This window comes from Bombyx mandarina, chromosome 05 (assembly GCF_030267445.1).
Source record: "Bombyx mandarina strain Sakado chromosome 05, ASM3026744v2".
NCBI classification, from domain to species: Eukaryota; Metazoa; Arthropoda; class Insecta; order Lepidoptera; family Bombycidae; genus Bombyx; species Bombyx mandarina.
Window position 1 is genome coordinate 6,793,174 of NC_143212.1, and position 24,382 is coordinate 6,817,555.

Genomic DNA, 24,382 nt, shown 5'->3' on the forward strand with positions numbered 1-24,382 from the left:
GCCGGGCCCTATCGTGTGTTTTGGGAGAGGCCTATGTCCAGCAGTGGACGACAGTGGACTGATGATGATTAAATAATAATCCAATAACAAAATTGAAAAATAATAATGGTTCTCTATTTCAGACACAAGCTTCATTAGTCCTACAGAATAAGTATCCGAAATAAACTAAATTAGCCGGTATATTGGACATATGATGTGCTATAATACGCACAGCAATGCGGGATGCATCGTTTCAATAGATAATATGGAATATCATGAATATGGAAGATAAAAGGCATGGTAAACACATAATGTTGTGCATCCTCAGCAAAAGTAGCTAGAGATCCCTAAGTAATTTCGTAAGCAGGTAACATCGACAGAAATGTTCCATGCCAAAAGGTATTCATGAAATCAAGACCCAAGTTAATAAATACTTATAGCCCTTGCTCTGCAAAACGTTAGCTCATAATATGTAAAGGACGTCACTATCTACGGTCACAATCTAAAAGACCCTAACACAGAAACCAAGCTGACGGTATCTGTTCAGCAGGCGATATTCAATATAACCTGGGTATTAAAAACTATTAATGAATGACATATTAATCACGTTCTATCACTGAAAAGCTATAGGGTGGTATCATCTCTGTTATTCTATATCATATTAATTGCATCCAGTGTATTAATGTCAATATTAATACTTTGTTAGTATGCCGATCATGACATGACTCCATTCCGGAACAAACTAAACATGTCCTTTGTACTTTTTACGACATATACAATGACAATGATGATGATAATATATAATGATATATAATATATATAGTAGCAAACCCATCTATATATAATATATAAGTATATTTAAATGTAAGTGTCATTATATACCCTACATGGCCGTATAGCAGGCCGTTAGAAACGCAAACGTTGTACATACTTATAATAATTACTTAATATTCTGATAACTACGTAAATTACAGATGCAAATCTTTAAGAAAACATCACTCAACAATTTGAAAGTGAGAAGTGAAAACTACGTGTATTTTAAAATTGTTTAAGCTAATTTTTTTTTTGTTTGATGATATTCCAATATCATCAAACAAAAAAGATTTAGCTTTTTATAAAACATTTTCAAAAATGTTTTATACAGTTACAAGTATGTGAGCACGATGGTCACCAGTGTGTCATGCAAAACGATTATCGTGTCGTATTTTTACATCAGGATCATCTCGACCCAATGTCTACATTCACCTTGAGGTGGAAATTACAGGAATGAACTACTAAACTGAGATTTACACCATAACAAAATTTGCATAGCTCAATGTGAGTAGACGAGGGTTTCTTATTTTTTTGCCACAGACACTCCCTCATTTATAATGCCTTATTTTATAAAAGTAAAATATTATTTCCTAAATTACACATATCCGTGACGACACCGACGTCCCCACGAGGTACATTTAGTAAAGACGCAACGAGGACGCAACGGTCGATGTTCGTAGACGCCACACGAGGTCGACTCTATTAATATACTTACATACCACTGCACTGGTATTATAGAAATGCTTCGTACTCAAACTTCCTGAGCCATTATTGTATTTTCTTTATATTCGAGTCACTTTGCTAATATAGCCGCCTCTTTCAAGACTTTTTTACCAACTATAATTCAAAACCAAACCTTTTATTAAGCAAATTAGCTCAATAGGTCTGAAATTCTTAATTTCAATTCTCGAAAGGGAAAAGGCGGAACTTTTATAAAATTATTTTGTTGTCCGTCAAGATACCAAGTTGAAATTAGTACCCAACATTAAACGAACGGAAATCCTAAAAATCCTCAACATAACATAATCAATTAATATCTATAATATATTGTGAAAAACATCTTGGACAACGATTATCCGACCCAGATGGCTATAGGCTCTTATCTTTACCATAAAAGCAATTGTAGGATTCGTGCGGGCCCTGTTTAGAGATGAAATGGGACAGGGGAATGAACATCAATAAACATCATAAAATCCAAAGCGTGTCGATTGAGATGATGATAATGAATTTCAAATTCGTTTTAGTAAGCGCCATCAAAATGTGGCATCATCATCATTATCAGCCTGTATCTCTCCACTACTGTATGTAGGCCACTCCCATAGTCCGCCATAATGTACGATCCGCCTTCCGCATCCAATCTCTTTCCGCATATTGCCGCAAGTCATTGGTCCACCGGGCATCGGGACGCCCAACGCTGCGCTTACCGGTACGTGATCTTCAGAACGCGTCTGCTCCATCAGCAAAAGGTTCTGGGACACGTATGTCTGGCCCAATTGGCACTTCATCTTGCTAGTCTTTAGGGCTATATCGGTAACTTTGATACTTCCGATGGATTTCCTCATACGATTCGATCCATCAGAAACTACGACCATACATACCCCTTTTCAAAGCATGTTCAGTGACTTTGAACTTACGGACCAGACCTACGGTCAATGACCACGTTTCAGTGCCAAATTTCATGACCGGTAGCAAGCGTTAAAGACTTTTGTCTTTAAGAATGGTATGTAATGGCTGGTAGAATCAGTGCGACGTAAAGCGTGATCAAAATAAACTTTCAACAACCGATCAAGCAGAACTTAAATTTTAATTAATTTAAAATTAATGCTAGTGGCACCGTTAGCTGTTACATTATCGACCTCTCGATTTAAAATAATTGAAATGTTACTGCGGCAAATATTTCATAAAATCAAAATCTTTTCATGTTGACACATATGGATACTCTAACTATTCACACTATTCACAATTCACAGACCAGTGATTTATCAAAATTGTTAATTTATTCTCCGGATTACGGGGCCGATGCCGTAATTATATTAAAACTAGAATTCGATACTAAAATAAATTACTCGGCTAAAGAGGAAATGCGGGTGTCGTTAAATTTTGACCAAAAGTTTCTTGAATGGAGTAAGAGAAATAATCGTATCTCGGACAAAACACTGCAAAAATGTTGAAATATATGACATTTCGTAGCCCCCTTTCCCTTGACCGATTCTGATATTGCAAATAAAATTAATTTGTTTTATTTTAGTTTTATATCATGTTTGCTGGCCAAACAATGGTTTTCGAATGTTCCTAGCAATTGAAATATTTAAATTATATAGTAAAGAGACACGACAAAGTGAGCTATAAATCCTATGGGTTAAAAATGTTTGTTCTACTATCATTTTCCCGGAAGAAAATAACAGTATGCGTTGTATAGACTGCTGCGTTTACTCTTTATCGTTTTTTTTTATATGACTAATATTGCCTAAGTAATTTATTTAATGTATACTCACCAAAGCAACTACAGAATCGATGGCTCGGTTGAAACGGTCGCAAAGGGCTCGCATACTTTCGTATGAATGAGTATCGTAATCGCAAAGTATGTTGTACTCCAAAGCGGCCTTCATCTCGGGTAAATCGTCGCAAACCCATCTAAAACAAAATAAAGCAATTTCAACATTTTGTTTACATGTTTGAAATCATTACTAAAATTAATTATTTCATTATATTTTATTGTAAAGCAAATAACGATACATAAATAGAAGCTCAGAAATCAGTTGATAAAATGCTATACAACCCAGCAAGGTCAACGCCATATTGACCTACAGACTCAGGCGAACAGTGTGTATGCGTACGTACGTACGAAACGTTGCCTCTGATACCGGTCCTTATATCATATTAACAATTTTATTTATGTTTAAACATTCTAATTGAAGTAAATTGTCCACGATTCAAAAACATTCATGTCTTCGGGAGTATTTGACATACGTATATTAAGTATGGTACATTTTAAAATAGTCGTAATAATTATAACGGTTAATGTTATATTATTATCTATCTCCTGAAAGTACGTCATGTTATATTGTGATCCTACTTTTTTTTAAATATCGGTTAGGTCTCCTAACTAAAATTCTGGTTTGGTTTCAACAAATTATTACAACATATTTAGCTGATCACCTAAAGATATCTTTCAGCGACATTCAATCCACTTTAGCTAACTCACTGACTGAGCTGAATATCCGGTTCAATTTTGACGTTGTTTTTTCACCATGGATGAAAAGTTGGTTCATCGTTTCGATCTCGAGACAAAGCATGTCATGGAGACGATCATCCTCTCCGCTCTTGAAGAAATTTCGATTTGCTCCTGCCACTGGCAAAGTTATAGCTCAGATGAAGGTGAAGGTGAAGGTAACCTTTTTGTTGCTTGCATGCCGAAAAGACAGGCCATTACTTATACAGATGTAATCCCAAAAGTACGTAAAGCTATTAAAGAAAAACGTGGTGGAACCCTTTTTTTTGTAAGAGCAATATCGAAGTTAGAAAAGCTGTATTCTTATGAATCGTAAGTGGAAAAATAAAATCTTTCTGCTCGAGTTGGTATTATTAATGATTTCAATAAATTTGATACATGTTTTATATTGTGCTATGTTCTAAAAGTAAAATACTATTCTGTTTATGAAATGCAGTTTCTCAATTGCAATCAATCAGGTTCCTCATACCCAAAAAAAAAGGTGTTTCATTTTTTCTCGAAGTTAAATAAAAAAACATGGACAAATTAAGTTTTTTTCTTTTATGAGCCAGATGAGTCGTAAATATTATAAATTCGACCAATAAAACACTTAAGCCACACCACTTTAATATCATTTCTCCTTTGAAGCAACGGTGTGCAAGTCGAACTTCAACTAAAACCTCTCATCGTTCGTCAATCAAGAGTCCAATCTTCATCGAGATAGAACCCGAATTGAACAACAGAAGATGACAATTGAAACGCCGTCTTACACTGTTGGTACTTTCCGTAGTAATTTCACCATCTCGCCTGTGGTGGTTATTGTATCGACCTGCCTTATTCCGTAGCAAAACAAGGACAGACTGTGATGTGAGGGTTGAAATGGCTGTTATTCTAAAGAAAATTAGATATCCACCTAATTCAGTCGCTGAAATACGTTTATGATAGGCCGGGGATAGTATTGAGGGAGTGTAACATCGAAGTGACGTTTAATTTACAATACGAAATGTTTATTTGCAATGCGAACGAATAGATTATCATAATAAAATAATAAATAATGTCATCCTAAAATAAATGTTATAATATAATAATAATAATAATAAGTTTTGTTTTTAATTCAATTATTTAAGAATTATATTAATAGTTTTTAATTCTCAAAACTCTAACCCAAACTACGCTCTTACAAGGCTAGGTCAGTGTTTATTTTTATAGTAATGTGCCAAAAATAGCAGGGCAATGGTAACATTATCTGTCGTGTTAATTTAAAATAGGTATTTTTTTTTCTAATACTTAACAACAATAAAATGTACTAATAAAGTTAACTTTTTATCATTATAAAACTGGACCAAAACGGAACGCGTGAGGTAAGTAGCGCAATGTGACTAGTTATTTTTGTATTTATGGTAAAATGGCAGCCCCAAATGGCGAGTCGGACCGCCATTTTGTTAGGCTAAATCAGTAGTCTGTTGTCATTTTGTGCGCATAGACTACGGTTCTCCAGTGTTTGCCGTTTTGTTTTTTCAAGTGACCCAATGTAAACAAACATTGGATATTTCTGTTTGTTATGCTGAGATTCGCTCTAACTTAGACTTGGATTATATTGTTTTACATACGCTGGATGCATAATAATGCCCATAAGTAAATAAGGATTGAAAGGTGAAACCCGCGAGCTAATCGTTAAGCTGCTTTAGGCTACGTGCTTTGAACATAAAAGGCCAAAGGCTGGACCCTTGGTACCTGTCAAACGAGTACAAGAGCGGTTTTCCCAGGTGCTTGGAGTTAACAATCTAATAACCACAAATATTAATAAATAAAATTTCTATAGAACTGGTATGTGAGGGAACATTTACACTTTACGCAAAAAAGTTATCTTCAAGTTTGAAAAAAGTACATATGGAGTTTTTAGAATTTTAAACCGAATAATATTTTAAGGGAAGCGCGTAAAACACTTTCACACGCTTTCTTGTTCTTGGGCGGGTAATACAAAAAGGTCGACATTGTAAGTTTCAATAAGTAAAGGGGCTTAAGAAATGACGGTTTTACAAAATACGATTTTGTAGAGAAAGTCTTATTGAGAGTTCAGTCAAAAATCACTAATGACCTTCACGAAGAAAAACATGCCGCTACATTTAATGAGTAGAACCTAATCAAATCAATAGAAAACAAAATAATTTTGTGGCTACAAATAAACGGTAATGACGTATAAAGCAGAGCTAATTAAACAACTTAAAAGCATTAAAACGATAAAACTGCGTTAAGAAACTTAAATATTTATTTATTTATTTATATATATTTATTAAATATGGAAGAGGAATCAAAAACGGTCATCGCATTCTTGGAATACATCCTCATCATAGCTAATATAATCTAATTGAGCTACTCCGGGCTCAAGTTAAAGATGTCAGTACTTAAGAATTATGCTATATCAAAACCCGTGGGAATGTCACAAAGGATATCTAAGTAAAGGTCGCCAAAGAATGAAAAATATCTTATTTTGATAATAATTATTTATAATTATAAATGTGGGTGACGATAATGAAGAAGGCTGTAAGCACCTCGTCAAGCGTATCAGAATATTATTAAATTTGTTTTCTTGCCAGTCGCCAATTTTATCTTCAAGATGTTGTTTGTACATATCTGTTTAGTAAAGTGAATGTTTGTGTGTTTGTCTAACATGTCCTAAACCATTCATCCTATTATGATGAAACATATTGGTGATGGCACTTGTCTGAATATTATTATGGTAGTTTTAATTCCCTTATAAATTTATTTATTTATTTGTAAGTAATGGTCTTAATAATTAGTCATAAAAAATATTGAAAAAGATGCACGAACCTAGTTATTAAAATATTTACTTAGAGGTTTTTACGGCTTAAAATTTTGAAAATTAGCTAACTTTTAAAAGCCAATAGGGTTTTTATTCCACAAGCGGCTGCCTTTCCCTTTGAAGGTCAGGGGGCAACCCTCGAGTTGAGGCCGCGCAGCACGCTACCAGCACTCTAGCGCGCCGCCCAGGAGTAATAACACCATGAGAGCAATCACCCGACGATGTATCGCACCCCGACCCGACAGGCTAGTTCTGATCCAACGAGATATTGCGCGACAACAGCGGCATCACCTGGGCGATCTGACGGGCTGCCGTACCGAGACAGCCCAAGACTAGAGCCTTCAATTCGACTCGAAGGCGCCGTAGACCGTGCATCCATGGGGTGAGCCGCGCATCTGGTTACGGTTTTCAGCGTTGTAAGCCCCTTACTCCGCCCGGGCTTTGACGTTGGCGAGATCGGACGCTTGGGCAAGGGTGCGTTTAATGGGTAGGGCCCAAATCCAATTTCTTGGGCCAGCGGTTCGCGGTTCCAAGAAATTGAGAGAGTAGAAAAATGTCTTGACCTTTAATTATCTTACATCAATCTGCGGAACGTACGCGAAAATACACGAGTCGAATACGAGTCCATTTCAGTCGTCCAAGACAAGCCGTTGCCATTTCTGTCATTTCGTCATCGGCATCAAATCAGATTTTGATGATACATATTTCTCAACAAATACTTAGGGCCTGTTCGCACAGCGATATTTCGGAATTACACCTAGTACGCACTGCGAATAAAGTTTTGTACTATTTTCGTCAATTTAATTCAGTTCTCGGCTGAGACGCACTTGTAAAATAGACAACCGAACAAAAAATTTAATTTATCTAATGTTAAGGCGGCGTAACAGACGTATCAAAAGATGTCATGAGCATTGGATTCAACCACTTACGGCATTGAGACCCATGAAAGGACTTTTCTACATAAAATATCAAGAGTTGCGAAAATACAGAAAAAAGTTAGTTGCTCCACATCAATCTCATCATTTTCTTGCACGGCCGCCGATCGGGCGGAAGAAGAAGCGTGCGACATCTTTTCAATAGCGACGTTGCACGACTGAGCGAAACGCGCGAATTTTATTCCACAGTGCGAACATAGCCATACTTACTTTATACGGTACAAAATATTCGCGCGGAAATAAATCGCACCGCTTCGCGTTCAATTTGCATCAAGTCACAATTTGTTTCCCGCGCGATTTTTTACCGCCAGTGCGGATACTCCTATAATATTAAATGTGTTACAGAATTACGAGAAAAAAATCGCGCGGTGAAATATCGCTGTGCGGACAAGGCCTTAATCAAACTTTGTTTTCTTAACAATCATACGGTTTAATTAAAAAAATCGATTAAGATCACAGTTGGTTACGATTAAGGTATTTAAAATAATCTAAATTAAAATTGTCATCAGTTACTTAAAAATTAGGTTTTTCGTAAATATGATTATTTCATTTAGTAACTTAGATTTCTTATTTTTGTTGTCCATGTTCGTAATAACCTTGCCCAGTATAATTCACTTGACGTTATTTTGGGATACTCCGCAAAAGTCTAGTTTTTTTCCCTGTACTTTTAATTAAAGAACTGAAATTTTAGATAATACAGAAAATTCATTCATCATTATTTCTGTTTGGGATAATCCGATGAACTTAAAGATGAAGAAAATGTTATTTTTTCAATTATTAAATAGCTTTTCTTACCTTATAGTTTCTACTATTTCCAAAGCTCCGTCGTGTTTGTCCTGTAAAAAAACAAATCACGTAAATCTTAATTTATACATTGTATTATGTATATTAATAGTAAACGAATTTATAATAATATGGATTCGTTTGTGTGTTCCTGTTCCATTCATTTGCACATCGATTACTTGATAAAGTCCAAACTTTTTATTTATTGATGGATTTTCAGGAAAGGTTTCTGGCATACCAGACCCCGTAGCACATTCACCTTATAACAGCTAAAAATTAAATTCTTTAAAGATCGTTGCTGTGAATAGAAATATAGAGACCTATTTCTTGTTCTTCAATACACAATTTAATTTGTTTTAAATACGGGCTGGTAATATTTGGATTGATTGTATAAGGAACTTTCGATTAATTTCAAAGTAAAATAAGAATTAACCTTGTTCCATTTAAAGATAAAATGAACGCAAAAGGCAGACAGTATCGAGATAATTGCGCTGCACTACCGCAGTTATTATGGGCCAATTGAGATATTTGAACTACAGTTTAATAAAAAAAAGCTATGAAGTTTGTAAATTTTACCATCAAACAATGTAGTGAATATAGAGCTTGGTAGCAGGTAAAAGTTGCAACCCTGTGCGATTAGAATACCAACTGTCACCAAAACACTGGTGGTAGGACCTCTTGGGAGTCCGCACGGGTAGGTACCACCACCCCGCCTATTTCCGCCGTGAAGCAGCAATGCGTTTCGGTTCGAAGAGTGGGGTAGCCGTTGTAACTATACTGAGACCATAGAACTTATATCTCGAGGTGGGTTGCGCATTTGCGTTGTAGATGTCTATGGGCTCCAGTATCCACTTAACGCCAGGAGGGCTGTGAGCTCATCCATCCATCTAATCAATGAAAAAAAAATTTAGGGGGTACAGATTCAACAAAATCGTGTAAGCAAACGAAACGTGTAGCCCAATTCTTCAGTTGACTTAAAAATCGGTATGCATCCTAGTGGAGCCCTACCCTGTAACCTGGAAGCGCTCAGCGCCGATTATGCATGATGATACGACTTAAGTGATAGGGTCGAACAGCCAAGGCCCCAATTTCGGCTGGTAGTGCTGAAGGTCTGGTCTCGCCATCCAGCGGACCCAATCGCCAAACTACAGAGTGTCGAGGCGGTTCGTTCGATCCTTACAGACAGAGAGGAGAGGTTTTTTTCCCTACCTATTCTAGTAACCTCGAGGGGTTATTCTAGATTCACCGAATTAGTAGACGAGTTCACGGAGCTCAAACCAGGAGTGTTGCTAACACTGGCCCTAGGAAGAGCAGTGCTTCGCAGAATCTACCACCGGATCGGAAACGCGACACACTGAGAATATTCGGCGAGAAACTCAGTGGGCTGTGTCTATAGGTTAATATACTCGTCGAGCCCTTCGTCGCAAGCGACGGGTTCGGCGAGGACGGTGACCGGTAAAGGAGAGGGGAGAACGGTGGGCGCTACGATGCTCGACTTTTGGACAAACCGCAGAAAAAGCGGCCGAGTACGAAAAAAGCCGTTAACAGACCCATCGCAGTCAACCCGGGAGTCGCAGGAAGGGCTACACCCAACTTTGTAACCTCTGTACCCAACCTCGGTGACAGGTCGAGGTGAGCAGCGAGGTTAATGCCGTGAGGCACGCTACGGTCACTTTGACCTGCCGCAGAGTCGATATTGAACGGTTTAGAGCAACCGGTCAGGTCAGATAACAGGGAGTCAACCTTTTTTTTTTTTGGGAAGGTGGCCGTACGTACCTCTTGGTACGTTTCCAAGCATAGGTGGCGCACGGGGTATGTGGGTCAAATAACAGGGAGTCAGCCTTTTTTTAGATATGTACATTTCCAAGCATAGGGGGCGCGCGGGGTATGTGGGTCTTGACAGTATTTGGAAGTCAAATTAGATTAATCCATGACCTCGACACTTAGCTTTATCCATTGCAGACTTTACTCCAAGATCTGCAAATGGAGTAAAAAAATCCTATGATAATTCATAAAATTTGCATACGTCAAATCTCACACAAAAGAGCTCTCTCTTTCACACCTCACACCATGTTTCTGAAAGATAATGAGCTCACAGAAATCGGGTATCGCCACGTCTCATATTTGACAGGTTGTTTATATGCATTAAATCACTAGAAGTGATATTATATATCCAAATAACAGATTCAAATTTTTATTCCACAGAAGTATACTGAGTTTTCTCCATGAAATAATATAAAAGACAGGATTAACAGTCTTATTACAATAACAAATTATGGATCAACACAAAACAACAAAAACAAAGTAAGGGGTTTCCTTTTTGAATTACAGTCAAAATCTGTTATAACGACATCGAAGGGACTGCTCATATTCAGTCGTAAAAACCGATAGTCGTAACAACCGGTGATGTTTAATGTGTATTGTGCAAGTACAAACAAATCGATAGGGAATTATTGGAAAAATATATTTACATAATACGCGATTTTTCTTCAATATTAATTTGTTTTCTTTTTCTTTGCGACATTTGGAAGTTTCACGAATAACTCTACAAAGTTTTGGTGCGTCTTGTGTATAGATAAGTAACAAACTAACTGAAGAGATATGAAGAAGCGGGCTTTGACTACCGCATGCACGTGTTTTTTTTCTAAGAATTAGAGAAGACCCTTCACTAAACTAAATCCTATTGTTTTCTTTGCTGATTTTAAAAGCCATTGAAGACAAATGTGGATACCTATTCAAATTGTTTACAATATAGTTCAGCCGGTCGTTCTAACAGATCTAATTCTCCGAAATATTAGTTAAATGTGGTCGTTTTATGAGGTATGTCGTTATTACCAATGTTGTATAAAGCAATATTTTTAATAAGGCAGTCATATGGCATTCAGCCGGGATCTTTGTTCTTGGTTATTATAACCGGCATGTTGTATTAAACGATGTCGCAGTAAACAGTTTTGACTGTATTTTTAATATTTTCATTTTGGATTCTCTGCAATCTGCCATATTCTTGTGAATAATTAAATTTCATAGTAATCAGTAATGCAAAATTTTATGATAATTATTGATGTAAAAATTAACAGCAAGTTGTGATGCAAAATTCCAGGATCATCGGTTATGTAAAATTTGTAATGTCATAAACGAGTAGCAAAGTTATGAAACTGTGATGTGGCCAAACTCATTTTTCCATACATAATATTAATATTTAAATATGGAAGTCATCTGGAAGTATAATAGATATTACAGGAAACAAGCTTATGTTCAAGCATTTCAAATTTTGAAATGTAGACTGTGAGCCAATGCTGTCTTTTCTAAAATTATGACAGGACTAACATTTCATTGGGAGTTAGAGAATTTTTCAGGGAATTTTTCAAGAATAGGCATGATTTCAACGAGAAAATTATTGTCACTCTTTCATCGATTTAATATGTTTAAGAGCTAGGCATACATACATAGATAGGTAATGTGACAGTTCTTATTCTTAAAAATCTTGTAAAAACATCACAAATTACTACTGAATGCATCTCTTTTGTATGATGTTATTGTCAAAAAAAGTTAAGCTAATTGACATAGAAGATAAATTGCATTTTAATATTGACAATAGAGATTATAAATGGACACTAATTATATACACTAAAACGTAACACACTAATTAGCCAGTATTTTTTGACATTTTGAGAAATAATCTTATTTTGAAATATATTTAGCTATTAAAATTTTTACTTAGCTCTTGACAAAAGGGGCCTCAAAAGGGGTCCATAATATCTAAATGAATTGTTTTTGGCTATTAAGTAGCTTTCACAACAAATAGATGTGATCAAGTAAAATCATTTATAGTACAAAACATTGCCTAACAAAACCTTGAAAGTCAAATATATTCAGTTTTTATCAGTGACAAGAAATAAATACCAAAACCCTTTAAGTATTTTGTCAGATTTGTGTATTGTTTCCATAAAAGATAAACTACACACATATACATTGGGCATAATATATTTATTACTTGGCATTAATTCTTGATTTGCTTCGTTTCAGGCATCTTTATTATTACTATAACTGGAAACTGCAGTGTCTATCTGTTTATTATTCAAATATTTAATATATTAAATGTCCTGTCCATAAAACTGCCGGAAATTGCTTACACTAAGCACTAGATACTAGATACACTAGACAATATTTATCATGTTATACACCCTAAATTTATAAAGTATCAATTTTAATAGCTAATAACATTATATTCAAGATTAAATTCAAATCAATAAGCGAAACCTAAACAACAAATAAGTAAAAACTTAAAAAAATACCATTATAATGCAAAACAAAATATTACAAAATTATTGTTATGAGCAATTTATAAGGTGGAAATTGGCGATGTCCTAAAAATGTAATAACATCAGATTTAGATCTTACTTACTTTAACGGACAAACTGCTGTTAAGCTCATGCTGAAAGATTAATTTTGTATCAATCACATACATGTAAAAATAAAAAATTTGGTATTTTGACATTTGCCAACTGCTCAAGCAAACTAAAAAAGGTTCTAGTGTATTAAAAAAAAGATCTAAATGATTTTACTAATATATAAATATAATTTATCCAAATTTTAATTTATCATTGGTTTTATTAAACTTATCACAGACTTCTAATGTAGGTTTGAAGTGGTAAAGATTCTCATTTCTTTAGAATTATTTTTAATCAATTTAAGTATGTGATACATTTTTAAACTTTATGTACTTTATTATGGGATAATCAATGACTTCTCGTAATTAGAGTAATACAACATTATTAAATAAACAACTTAGTACTCACTGAAAAATAACTTTGGCTCCAACAATGTTTAATATCATAAATTTAAAATGTAGTTGAATTAAAGGAATTTCTTTACAAAGGAATTATTTTACTTTCTTTACTAAATAATTTGTTTAGTAACAACAATAAAAGTTAAAATTGCTTTCAACTAAAACTGCCATCCATTTTACAGTTTCTGTGGAGACTACCAACTAGTTTAGATACATAAATATCGTGCTCTGATATCTATACAAATTGACACTGTTGGCACTCCAAATTTAGAACTAATCACAAACAATTGCATTAAATGGGTCGAAATTGCTACATGATATACGTACATTAATGTTCACTTCATTGATAAACTTTATTATGACGAACGAAAACCACGCAACAGTGTGTACACATCTAAAAAAGCCGACACCTTGACAAAACACGAGGTCAATACACTCGACAGCAATACGCATGTGACGTTGAAATTGAAACTAGTTACACATTTTTACAATAAACAAACAACGTTTAAAACCTAACAACAAGTTAGTGACATAACTGTCTTCTAAACTTTTGACCTCATCTATTCTAAACAACACACTACACGCCAAACTTATACCTACTGGTATGGATTACTAAATCTCGCTTTTCAGATGCAGTAACCAATTTCGTTAATGATATGAAAGCCTTAAACTGTAAATATTTTGAGAAACTATTGTATTATATTGACTGCTTAAGAGATGCACTGTTTTATTGGACATTTCTTACCGAGCCATGACCTGAAGTGAGGGGCCATGTATAAACAACAGGTTCCGCGCCCGCAGGAGAATGCAGGCGTAAATCCAAAGCCATTATAATAAAACCGATGCATTAATGCACACTTATTTCACTTATCCACTAATATAATCACTAAATACACTAGAATTTATCATAATTTCACAGCACTTTCACACACACACACTCTGAACAAACGGGCGCCATATTGAAATTATTTTTACATTCCAATCCAATATCCAATCATGGCCGACAAATACTAGGTTGTTTTAGGTTTAAATTTTAATCTATGATTATTTGGCATCTCGCTTTGTTTTTTATCATGTATAAATACGGCGTATAAAAGCACGTTGCAAAACATCATTCCTATTATCAAATCCAAATTTTTAAGCGTTTATACTAACTAGTAAATCAAAGAGACTATGTAGTATTGTGAACTAGTCTCATCATTGTGAATGTGGGTATCTAATAGAGGTCAGTAACTTCTTTAGAAAACGTTTAACACATGGGAAAGGTTATTTAGCTTAAATTTCACAATTGTATATGTTCCTATTTCAAAATATTTCTGTATTGTACAAGATAAATTTACTCAAAAAATTATTTTAATATGAAATGATTATGATTTTTTACTCAACAAAATTATACATGTTCCTCCTCCTAAGGGTCGTGACCATTCATCTGTATGTATTTCTATCGCACGATCTTTGAAGTAATAGTAATAATAATGTAATTGCGATAAGTATTAATTAACTGATACGAATGAACGATTGATAGAAATAGCGACATTTTTTTATTGCATAGATGACTGCTCTCTCGCGACCCACATGGTGTAACTGCATATCACTGTGGTCACTAGCTCATAACAATATAAACACCACAACTCCAATGTATTGTAAAACAGCTCTCATAACCTTCAAATCAGAACATAAGGTTGCTTCACTACTTCACTAAAAATAAGTAGGTAATTAGGTTTATTGTACTTAAATTTGGCGTATAGACCATTTATATTAAAATAAATCCCTGGATTTTTTTATAAGACGTAATGGTAAGTGGTTACCGTCGTTTATGGACATCAGCAATGCCAGGGGCACAGCCAAGTCGTTGCACGGTTGCTGCCCACCCCTGAGTACTCTCCATAGGCCTAGTTTGAAGAAAAATATGTCATAGGGTTCAGTATATACCGTGGAGGGAAGTTTAATCAAGAACCGAAGGGTACATGGCAAAATAGATCTATATAAACGAACTTTCGATGAACGTAGCGGTCCGGGGTCCATAAGGGTGATCATTGTTTAACTTAACTAATTATAAATAAATAAAAGACGAACAAACAATTTTTACACTCGATTATTAACGAACAAACGACGAACAAATAAAAAAAAATAAAAAAAAAATTTAAATCAAAACAAAGGGGGCCAAATTCAGTAAGCCAGAATGCACAGACCGCGTCATGGATGTACATAATACCTACCTACTAATACCAACCTATACATATTACCTACTTAAATAAGTAGACTCCGTACCACGAGTCGTGTCTCGCAGACGGGGCGCTACAGGCGCGCCATGGAGTGCTGTCAGATTGCACTATTAAATTCGCTATAATTTAATTTCCAAGAAATTTAAAATTAAACTGATTTTATAGTAATAGGTAATAAATAGTATTTAAACACAATAAAAATTATAATTTTTTATATCGGCCTAACCTATCTATATCTATACTAATATTATATTTCCAAGCGCTATGGTACTAAATAAAGAAAAAACATTTTAAATTTTTATTGTACAATTATGGTCATCTATTGGGGTTATTCCAGACATACTGCAAGGACTATTCGGATCATCTACATTCATATCACTATCATTATCAGATTCTGTTTCGCTATCACTTGCTGCAAATATTAGAAATCGGTCCATTTCTTCGTCTATTAGACCGTCGTTTTTAAAATATTCATCTTCTAGTTGCTCCACATGCTTTCATTGAATAGCCCAATCTTCTGGTGTTACACTTGCCAGCGCATCTTCTGTAAGTTTCACACTGTTCTTTGGGTTTTGTTCCAAAATTTTCTCTGCCACACGTCCTTTAACGTCAAGGCTCCATATCTTTTCAATTGGGTTTAGATCGCAATGATACGGTGGAAGTTTTAAAACTTCGAGATTGTGACTTTTTAAAAGTTCATTTACAGCATAAGTAGGCGGTCCTTTATTTTGTTTTATAAGGTTATATAATACGGGTTTTATCCAGCTCTCTTCAAAATAAATACCCCTTCCTCGCAACCACTTAAGCATTCCGTCTTTTAAAGTTGACATGGTTGGAGCTTCATTTATTTGGGTACAATGGTTTGGAGCATTATCCATAACCACAAAAGAACTTGTTGGCAAATTTGGAATTAATTTTTCATTCATCCACTTGAGGAAATTAGCTGAATCCATGTCATCATGGTAATCAGAAGACTTTGATTGAGATTTAAAAATAAATAAAGCATTACTAATAAAACCATTTTCTGTACCAGCATGTGCGATTATCCATCTATTCCCAACAGAATCTGAAGTGAAAAGTCTTGGCTCTTCCTCACTTTGCCAATAACTTTTAGAATGGTATGTGCTGTGGATATAAGTCTCATCTACGAATACGACGGGTCTTTTTTCGGTGGTTCGATTCTTGCGCATTTTTTCTATATATTTAGCGCGCCAAGCAATTATGTCAGAGCGCTCCATTAATCTTTTGGACTGGCACCGTTTGTATTTAAATCCATTTTTTTTCAATATTCTATGCAATGTCTTCTTAACGATTTCCTTTAGAATGTCTTGTTTCAACACTGCAAGTAATTTGTTTAATGTCGGCAGTTCCTTTTTTACAGCATAAAATTGGTGAATTTTATGGCGAATAGCACAAATATCAAAATCATCTATAATTATCTTATTTTGACGTGGACGACTCTTCCCTGGTGTGACAATCTTTTTTGAAGTACTTGCAGCAGTCTTTCCTTCTTGTATTATTCTTGATACGGTTTTCTCAGATACACCTGGAATTTTTTTTAAACCATGTTAGTCTTAATTTAGTAAACTAACTTAGTTTTTATCAGTGGTAGTTAGCTGTATATGGCGTTTGTATGTCGTGTATGTCGTCTGCTCGTTTATCTTCCTTTGCTCAATAAAAAGTCTAGTGTCCTAGATTATTGATAAAACTTATGAAACAAATGATAAATTTTAAATAAATAAAACCCTAATGTCATCATTTGTGTAGTAAAAAATTATACAAAGTGCTGATTGTAATAGCAAGAAATCTAAAATACAAAAATAAAAATTTTAATTTTCTTACAAAATAAAATCCAAATCGAATGGTAAAACACATTAGCTAGCAACACTAAATACGTACCTGTAATGGCAGCAACTCTCTTGCGTACATTGTCTAATGGTATCAAAAGTCCTTGATTTTGCTGCTGGTTCACAAAACGCCATTACTTGCAGTATCATTTCTCGGCCACCACTTTTTATCACTTTAGACATTCTACAGAACACTTTATATCAAAGAAATAAATAAAAATCTTGACAACAACCGAACACGGTAACAGCATTTGACAGTAACAACAACAAACAATATGGCTGACCAAAATAATTAGTTCCATTTTTGGCCGCGAGACAGGACTCGTGGTACAGAGTATAGTTTGAATGCGGTAGTGTTTGAGCACCGTACCTAAATGTCAAGTAGGTAATATCTCTGAAGGCGAAAGAGTTAACAAAAGCTATGGATAGGAATATTGATTTAGAAAAACATCGATTTACGAGTATCGATATACTTACAATAAAATTGGAAAGAAAAAACATTGAAATCGGGCGTCAAACTCATATATTTTTATATGAAATGGAAGTTTGTGTCCTGTTATGATAGGTTACCTTAAGCCGAAATCAATAAAGTTATTAGATTTTATTTTTTATAAAACTACCTATTTTTCACAAAACGTATGTTGAACGAAGATCTAGAAATAAAACACGATTCATCGCAATGCTTTGCGTTCAAAAGTGCTGCTAAATCAATAAAATAATATTATCTCATAATTTTATTTATTTAGCTCATTTTATTGGCCTTTTAATCAGATGACCATACAGATCACCTGATGACAAGTAATCTCTTTTGCTCATGGACATCACTGATATCAGGGCACAACCAAGTCACTGCCTACTATGGCTTAGTCGTTACTATAGCAGCAAAAACATTCCAAAAGTGAGTTTTACTAGTTTAATCTAGTTCTTATATTATTATCTACAATAAAATAAAAGCTGTTTTTGAATACAACTTTATTACCTTCAGTAAAAGGTTTAATGTGACGACTGAACTTTGGGCATAGACCGTGCGCCGGGTTGCGGTTACACAACAGATAAAAAAAAAAAAATTTGAATTTAAATTATTCTACGATAAAGCTCTTGCTAGAGCACTATCCGTAATAACGCTTACTCATTATGAAGTATATTATTATTAGGTACTAGCTGACCCGGCAGACTTCGTAGTGCCGCCGTCGATAAATAAAAGACCTAAACTTTTGTATAAAATAAACTTAAAAAAAACAATAGGAATGCGTCCGACGGGGGACACATCAAAGGAATAACAAAATTGTTATTTTTATTTAATTCCGAGCATTTTCATATTTACAATAAAAGACCTAATTAGACTTTTGTTCAAAATAAACTTAAAAAAACAAAAGGAATGCGTCCGACGGGGGACACATCAAAGGAATAACAAAATTGTTATTTTTATTTAATTCCGAGCATTTTCATATTTACCTACCTTTTAAACCCTCTCTGGACTTCCACAAATAATTCAAGAACTTAAAATTAGCCAAATCGGTTCAGCCGTTCTCGAGTTTTAGCGAGACTAACGAACAGCAATTCATTTTTATATATAGAGATTATTATTATTATTGGGGCTCCGTATTGAAATGTAAAATTATATCACATTCTGTATTTCCATGAAATTGAGTTTTGATTTTCAGACAGCCAACGTACCGATGTTTCAGAGGTCTTAACATCGATATCTTCTTAAGCCGGCCACTCACATGCGTGCAAACATTCGTACATTGTACGAATGTTTGCATGTGAAGGGCCGTCAAACATTCATTCGCAAACCTAGCGGCTGTGCAAATGGGTTCGGTACTCAATTTGCGAACCCGTTTGTGCTTCCTCCCACACTTATTTACGAATGTCTCACGAATTTCTTCTCCTTTTTAATTCGTCAATAGAACATTGAAGAGAAAAAGAGTTTTGAATTCTTTCCCAGACATCATTAACAGCCATGCTGTTTTTATGGGATTTCTTTTGATGAAGATACGCTACACAGTAGATGTCACGAACTATGAAAATGGCGATACATCCGTTACCTTCGCAATCGTCGGCGCAACTGGGCAAGCGAATGTGTGGGAGACTACGCGAAGGTTCAAGGTTCGCACGCTTTGATGTCTGTTAAAAAACCGACACAGCTTGGAAAACCACGAATGCAGCGAAAACTTTGCATAATCATTTGCAAATGTCGTCCTACACTTGCGGGTTTGCGCATTCGTGCGCATGTGAGTGACCGGTGTAAGGACCTGTAAATATTAAACCATAGATAACACATATTTAATACGGGTACTTATTAAACGGGAAATCCTTTTAGACAAAACAAAAACTTTTGTTCTTGCGCACTGTGTATTACTGTGTATAGTATTTATTTATTTTATCTAGGTATTTAATGAGAGAATTCTGACCATTCATTGAATGCATAATGTAGTTAGTTACACATTTATAATAATATAAAGTATTAAAATAATATAAAGTGTTTAGTCATAATAATTTAAACAAAACCCTAGTTTCTAGAGAGTTCTAGACAAATAGATTACGCCGAGTTTAACTAATAATTAAAATGTCTGATGAGGATGATTCCGATGTTGAAACAAAATATTTCAAAGAAATAAGTGATGAAATACAGACTTTGAAAAAAAATCCAGAAACGTCTGGTATGTTTGTTTCTGGTTGGGACGACGCAGATCAGGATGTTGATTTGGTGAAAGATCCGAAAGGTAAAAAACGAATGTTAGAACTCCAAATTCATTCTAAAGAATTCATATTCTAAAGGAAAATAAGCCTTATCTTGTTCTATAGAATAGGAGGCATGGCGTACTCATACCAAGTTCTATCCCGCAGGCAGCTACCAATTTTTATCAAAGAATACATACTACCATGTGTTAACAAACAAATTCCAAATAACAATAACAAAATCAGAACTTTGACATCATGTCAAGGTGGATCACAGCAATCATATTGTGATGTTAATGGGCTCTGGTAAATCCTGTCATTAGATAGGCTGTAAGCTCTTAAACTCTTCAATGTGAGAAATTAAGCTTTATTTATGTGAACGAACTTAATTTCTGTCAAGCTGGATCACAGCAATCATATTATGATAATTGGCTCTGGTAAACCCTGTCATTAGGTAGGCTGTAAGCTCTTAAACTCTTGAATGTGAGAAATTAAGCTTTATTTATGTCTTGTATTGTCTCCTCTAATAGCAAATCCAATTGATCATGTATTATGGGCTGCAGAACACAATAAGCTAGACACTCTCAGAGAACTAATAGTTGCCAAACCAGGGCTTGTTCATTCAAGAGACTCTGATGGTTACACTCCACTACATCGAGCTGCTTATTCAAATCATTTGGATGCAATATCGTTACTGCTAAGTTTTGGAGCAAAGGTTAGCAGTAAATCTGAACTTGGTTGGACGCCGTTACACTCTGCATGTAATTGGAATAATTATCATATTGTAGCAAGACTGTTGGCTGCAGGTGCAGATCCTGCTGCTCCTTCTGAAGGAGGTAATGACATTTCATTATATAATTTGGATTGAAACATAAATATACCAAACTGTAATAAAACAGTAGAATCTGATGTGTACATATTAAATATAGAATGAACTGTATTATTATTAAATAGTAATTATTTATTTTTCTCTAAAGAAGTGTAATAACATAGTTTCCATAGGGATGCGAAAACTAATTTGGATTTTGATTTGTTTCATTACAAGCAGCTGTTGTAAAAAAAGTTATAATAATTTAATGATTTTTTTTATTCACCTTTATACAAATACATCACTTTAATTACATATTGAATTATATTGAAATAGGTTGGTGAACTAATTTTTTAGATATAAATATTAATCATACTAGAACACTGGCTAACTTAGAAAAAAAAAAGGATCTACATCAAGGTGACGCCCTGTATCTAAAATTATTCATAGTGATATTTAGGAGATATCTTCAGAGGGTTACAGTAGGAGTATGGTTTAAATGTTAAAGGCGAAAGATTCTCTCTTTTAAGATTTGCTGGCTACATAATATTAATTTTTGCTACAACAAAAAATCATCTGCTCAAGAACCCAGAAACAGAAAGCTGTGTGGTTGGCCTCACAATAAATACTTCTAAAACTAAACTAATGCCAAGTGCTATAGAACACCCAGTCATCAAAAGTGATCCTATCAATTATGTGAATGAATATACTTATTTAGGTTTACAGATTTCATTGAAATATATTGTCAAAAGTTATCAAAGCATGTGGTTTTAAGTTTTGAATTTTTTTCAGAACAAACTCCTCTTCATTTAGCTTCCCATCTTAGTCACTGCAAATCAACTTTACTCCTACTATTGTTACGCGAAGACTTAGTTGAGGTTGCAAGAAAACCGAACAATAGTGGGGAAACACCAGAACAGTTGGCTCGCGGTCATGGCATATATGCTCCTTTGTTTGAAATGGTTTCACCAGCATCATCATATGTTTCTTCTTTAGCTTTCACATGTAATCGTTATTTACAAACCAAATAAGTAAAATGATAATGTTTAAATAAAATTGTAAATATACATACCAGATGTTCGACATCTTTGTGTAGTTTTAATCTTGATGAAATAGTTTTTCTTAACTGAAACACTCAATTTCAATTTAGAATTATGTTATGATTTTCGATTTTCTTTACCTTTGGCTCAGGAAAACGATTTGGCGCAGCTCGAGTATCTGTGATTTTACTATTTGCGTAAGTGTATTACTATTTAATCTCCTGTTTACGATCCCCCTCTAATTTTCCGTCTTTTTTTCCTAACTAAGTTGATAGCCTTGAGAGGCTATTTCAGTGTAACTTTAACTAGTAGGTGAGCTCACGGGGCTCTAACCCGACGACGTTGCTAACAGAAACTCTAGCAAGAGCCGTGCTTCGCTGAATCTACCACCGGATCGGAAACGCGGCCTACTGAGAAGATCTGACGAGTAACTCAGTGAGCTGTGTCTGTGGATTAATTTACTAGTCGAGCCCCACGATGACCGGTGCTTGAGGTACCTAAAAGCACCCTTAGTGGAACGGGAGGATCCGAAATGACGTGTTTTGGGCGACGCCGACTGCTTTCCATTCTTTCTGATAGTACGAACAATTGTGTAATTGAATCATTTACGTGTTTGATTTTTATTACACGAAGTTATTCCTTCACTGTGAAAGTCAATCGTCAATATTTGTTAACTTTCTATTTTATTTTGAAAGTAGACGAGCATACGGCCCGCATGATGGTAAGCGGTTACCATCGCTCATGGACGTCGGCAATGCCAGGAGCAGAGCAAAGCCGCTGCCTACCATTGAGTACTGCGGGATTTGAACGGGATTAGGTTAGTGGACGAGCTCATGGCTCACCTGATCTTAAGTGACTACCGGAACCCATAGACATCTACAGCGTAAATGTCGCCACCTACCTTGAGATAGAGTTTTAAGATCTCCGTTTTTACAGTAAAACGGTTGCCCCGTGGAAAAAATCGTGAACATTTGTCAAGTACGTATTTCATTAGAAAAATTGCCACTCTCCTGCGGGATTCGAACACCGTGCATCACAAGATACGAATGCACCGGACGTCTGATCTTTTAGGCCACGACGACTCCTTTTGTCTTCACTTTCTTCGTCACGAAGTTTTTATCAAAAGCGTCCTAATTGATTTTTTTAAATTATCAAACTGAGTTTTTCTCGTGAAGAGCTTTTTGCAGCACCAAGACAAAACTTTTTTTTTGAAAGGGACTGAAGTCTTGGACAAGCGCTGTACCTACTTGGCGTACCGAGAGCGCTGGTGGTCGTGGCGCTGACGACCGCCGGTCCGGCGTCCCGAGGGGGAGGGTGATGGGAGAGATGTGCTCTGCACTAAACGCTTCACTTTCCCCCCTCTGCCTCTTTATGAGTTCTGTCTCATGCGAGGTTTGGACGTTGGTTGTTGAGCGACAGGAGGTTTTAGTCAGTTCGACTCTGACATGCCCCGCCCTCCATCCCCAGTGTCCCCAGTGGAGGGCGGAAGTCCGGCGATTTCCTCCTGACAAAAAAAAAACCTACTTGGCATGTAGAGAGATTCGGAGATTATGTAAAAAATAAATTATGAAGTTATCGATAGTCATTATATTCTATCTTATTTTTACTTTTTGATCCCTCTTGGTACTAGAAGCGTATAAATTCATAAATAAATAATAAATTAAAACTATTCAACACTTAAAGACACTTTAAAATTCTTAATTCATTTCTTTCGCTTCGCTTCAGGTGGTCCGTTCGCTGTTTCGCTTCGAGTACTAAGAGGGATCAAAAAGTAAAAATGAGATAAAATATAATGACTATCGATAACTTAATAATTTATTTTTCTACATAATCTCAGTCTCTCTACACGCCAAGTAGGTTTTTTTTTTGTCAGGAGGAAATCGCCGGACTTCCGCCCTCCACTGGGGACACTGGGGATGGAGGGCGGGGCATGTCAGAGTCGAACTGACTAAAACCTCCTGTCGCTCAACAACCAACGTCCAAACCTCGCATGAGACAGAACTCATTAAGAGGCAGAGGGGGGAAAGTGAAGCGTTTAGTGCAGAGCACATCTCTCCCATCACCCTCCCCCTCGGGACGCCGGACCGGCGGTCGTCAGCGCCACGACCACCAGCGCTCTCGGTACGCCAAGTAGGTACAGCGCTTGTCCAAGACTTCAGTCCCTTTCAAAAAAAAAGTTTTGTCTTGGTGCTGCAAAAAGCTCTTCACGAGAAAAACTCAGTTTGATAATTTAAAAAAATCAATTAGGACGCTTTTGATAAAAACTTCGTGACGAAGAAAGTGAAGACAAAAGGAGTCGTCGTGGCCTAAAAGATCAGACGTCCGGTGCATTCGTATCTTGTGATGCACGGTGTTCGAATCCCGCAGGAGAGTGGCAATTTTTCTAATGAAATACGTACTTGACAAATGTTCACGATTTTTTCCACGGGGTAACCGTTTTACTGTA

At 35.5% G+C, this 24,382-nt stretch overlaps 2 protein-coding genes and 1 pseudogene across 12 annotated transcripts in view; 1 reads left to right on the top strand and 2 right to left on the bottom strand.

The window, feature by feature from the left end:
- The window catches only part of gpp (DOT1 like histone lysine methyltransferase grappa), a 31,497-nt gene extending 16,988 nt beyond the window's left edge, over positions 1-14,509 (bottom strand). For all 7 annotated transcript variants that reach the window (XM_089727617.1, XM_089727619.1, XM_089727615.1 and 4 more), the window contains exons 1-3: positions 14,080-14,509; positions 8,558-8,598; positions 3,288-3,426 (exon numbers count right to left, since the gene is read on the bottom strand). In XM_089727617.1, coding sequence (XP_089583743.1) covers positions 3,288-3,426; positions 8,558-8,598; positions 14,080-14,163 — 264 coding nt within the window. In that variant the 5' untranslated portion in view covers positions 14,164-14,509. The remainder of the gene's footprint in view (positions 1-3,287; positions 3,427-8,557; positions 8,599-14,079) is intronic.
- A 1,248-nt stretch (positions 14,510-15,757) lies between these two features.
- LOC114250967 (uncharacterized) lies at positions 15,758-17,105 on the bottom strand (annotated as a pseudogene).
- Positions 17,106-19,232: 2,127 nt separating this feature from the next.
- On the top strand, positions 19,233-21,983 carry Ankrd49 (ankyrin repeat domain-containing protein 49). 5 transcript variants are annotated; one of them, XM_089727604.1, is made up of 4 exons: positions 19,762-20,132; positions 20,619-20,803; positions 20,895-20,924; positions 21,689-21,933. In XM_089727604.1, exons 1-4 carry the CDS (start codon positions 19,976-19,978, stop codon positions 21,707-21,709), a joined length of 393 nt encoding a protein of 130 aa, XP_089583730.1. In that variant the 5' UTR covers positions 19,762-19,975; the 3' UTR covers positions 21,710-21,933. The 5 variants fall into 5 exon arrangements, with proteins under 5 accessions (XP_028035040.2, XP_089583730.1, XP_089583728.1 ...); XM_028179239.2 differs by having other exon boundaries at positions 19,233-20,132; positions 20,619-20,924; positions 21,689-21,983; XM_089727602.1 differs by lacking the exon at positions 20,619-20,803 and having other exon boundaries at positions 19,763-20,132; positions 21,689-21,983.
- Positions 21,984-24,382: the final 2,399 nt, after the last annotated feature.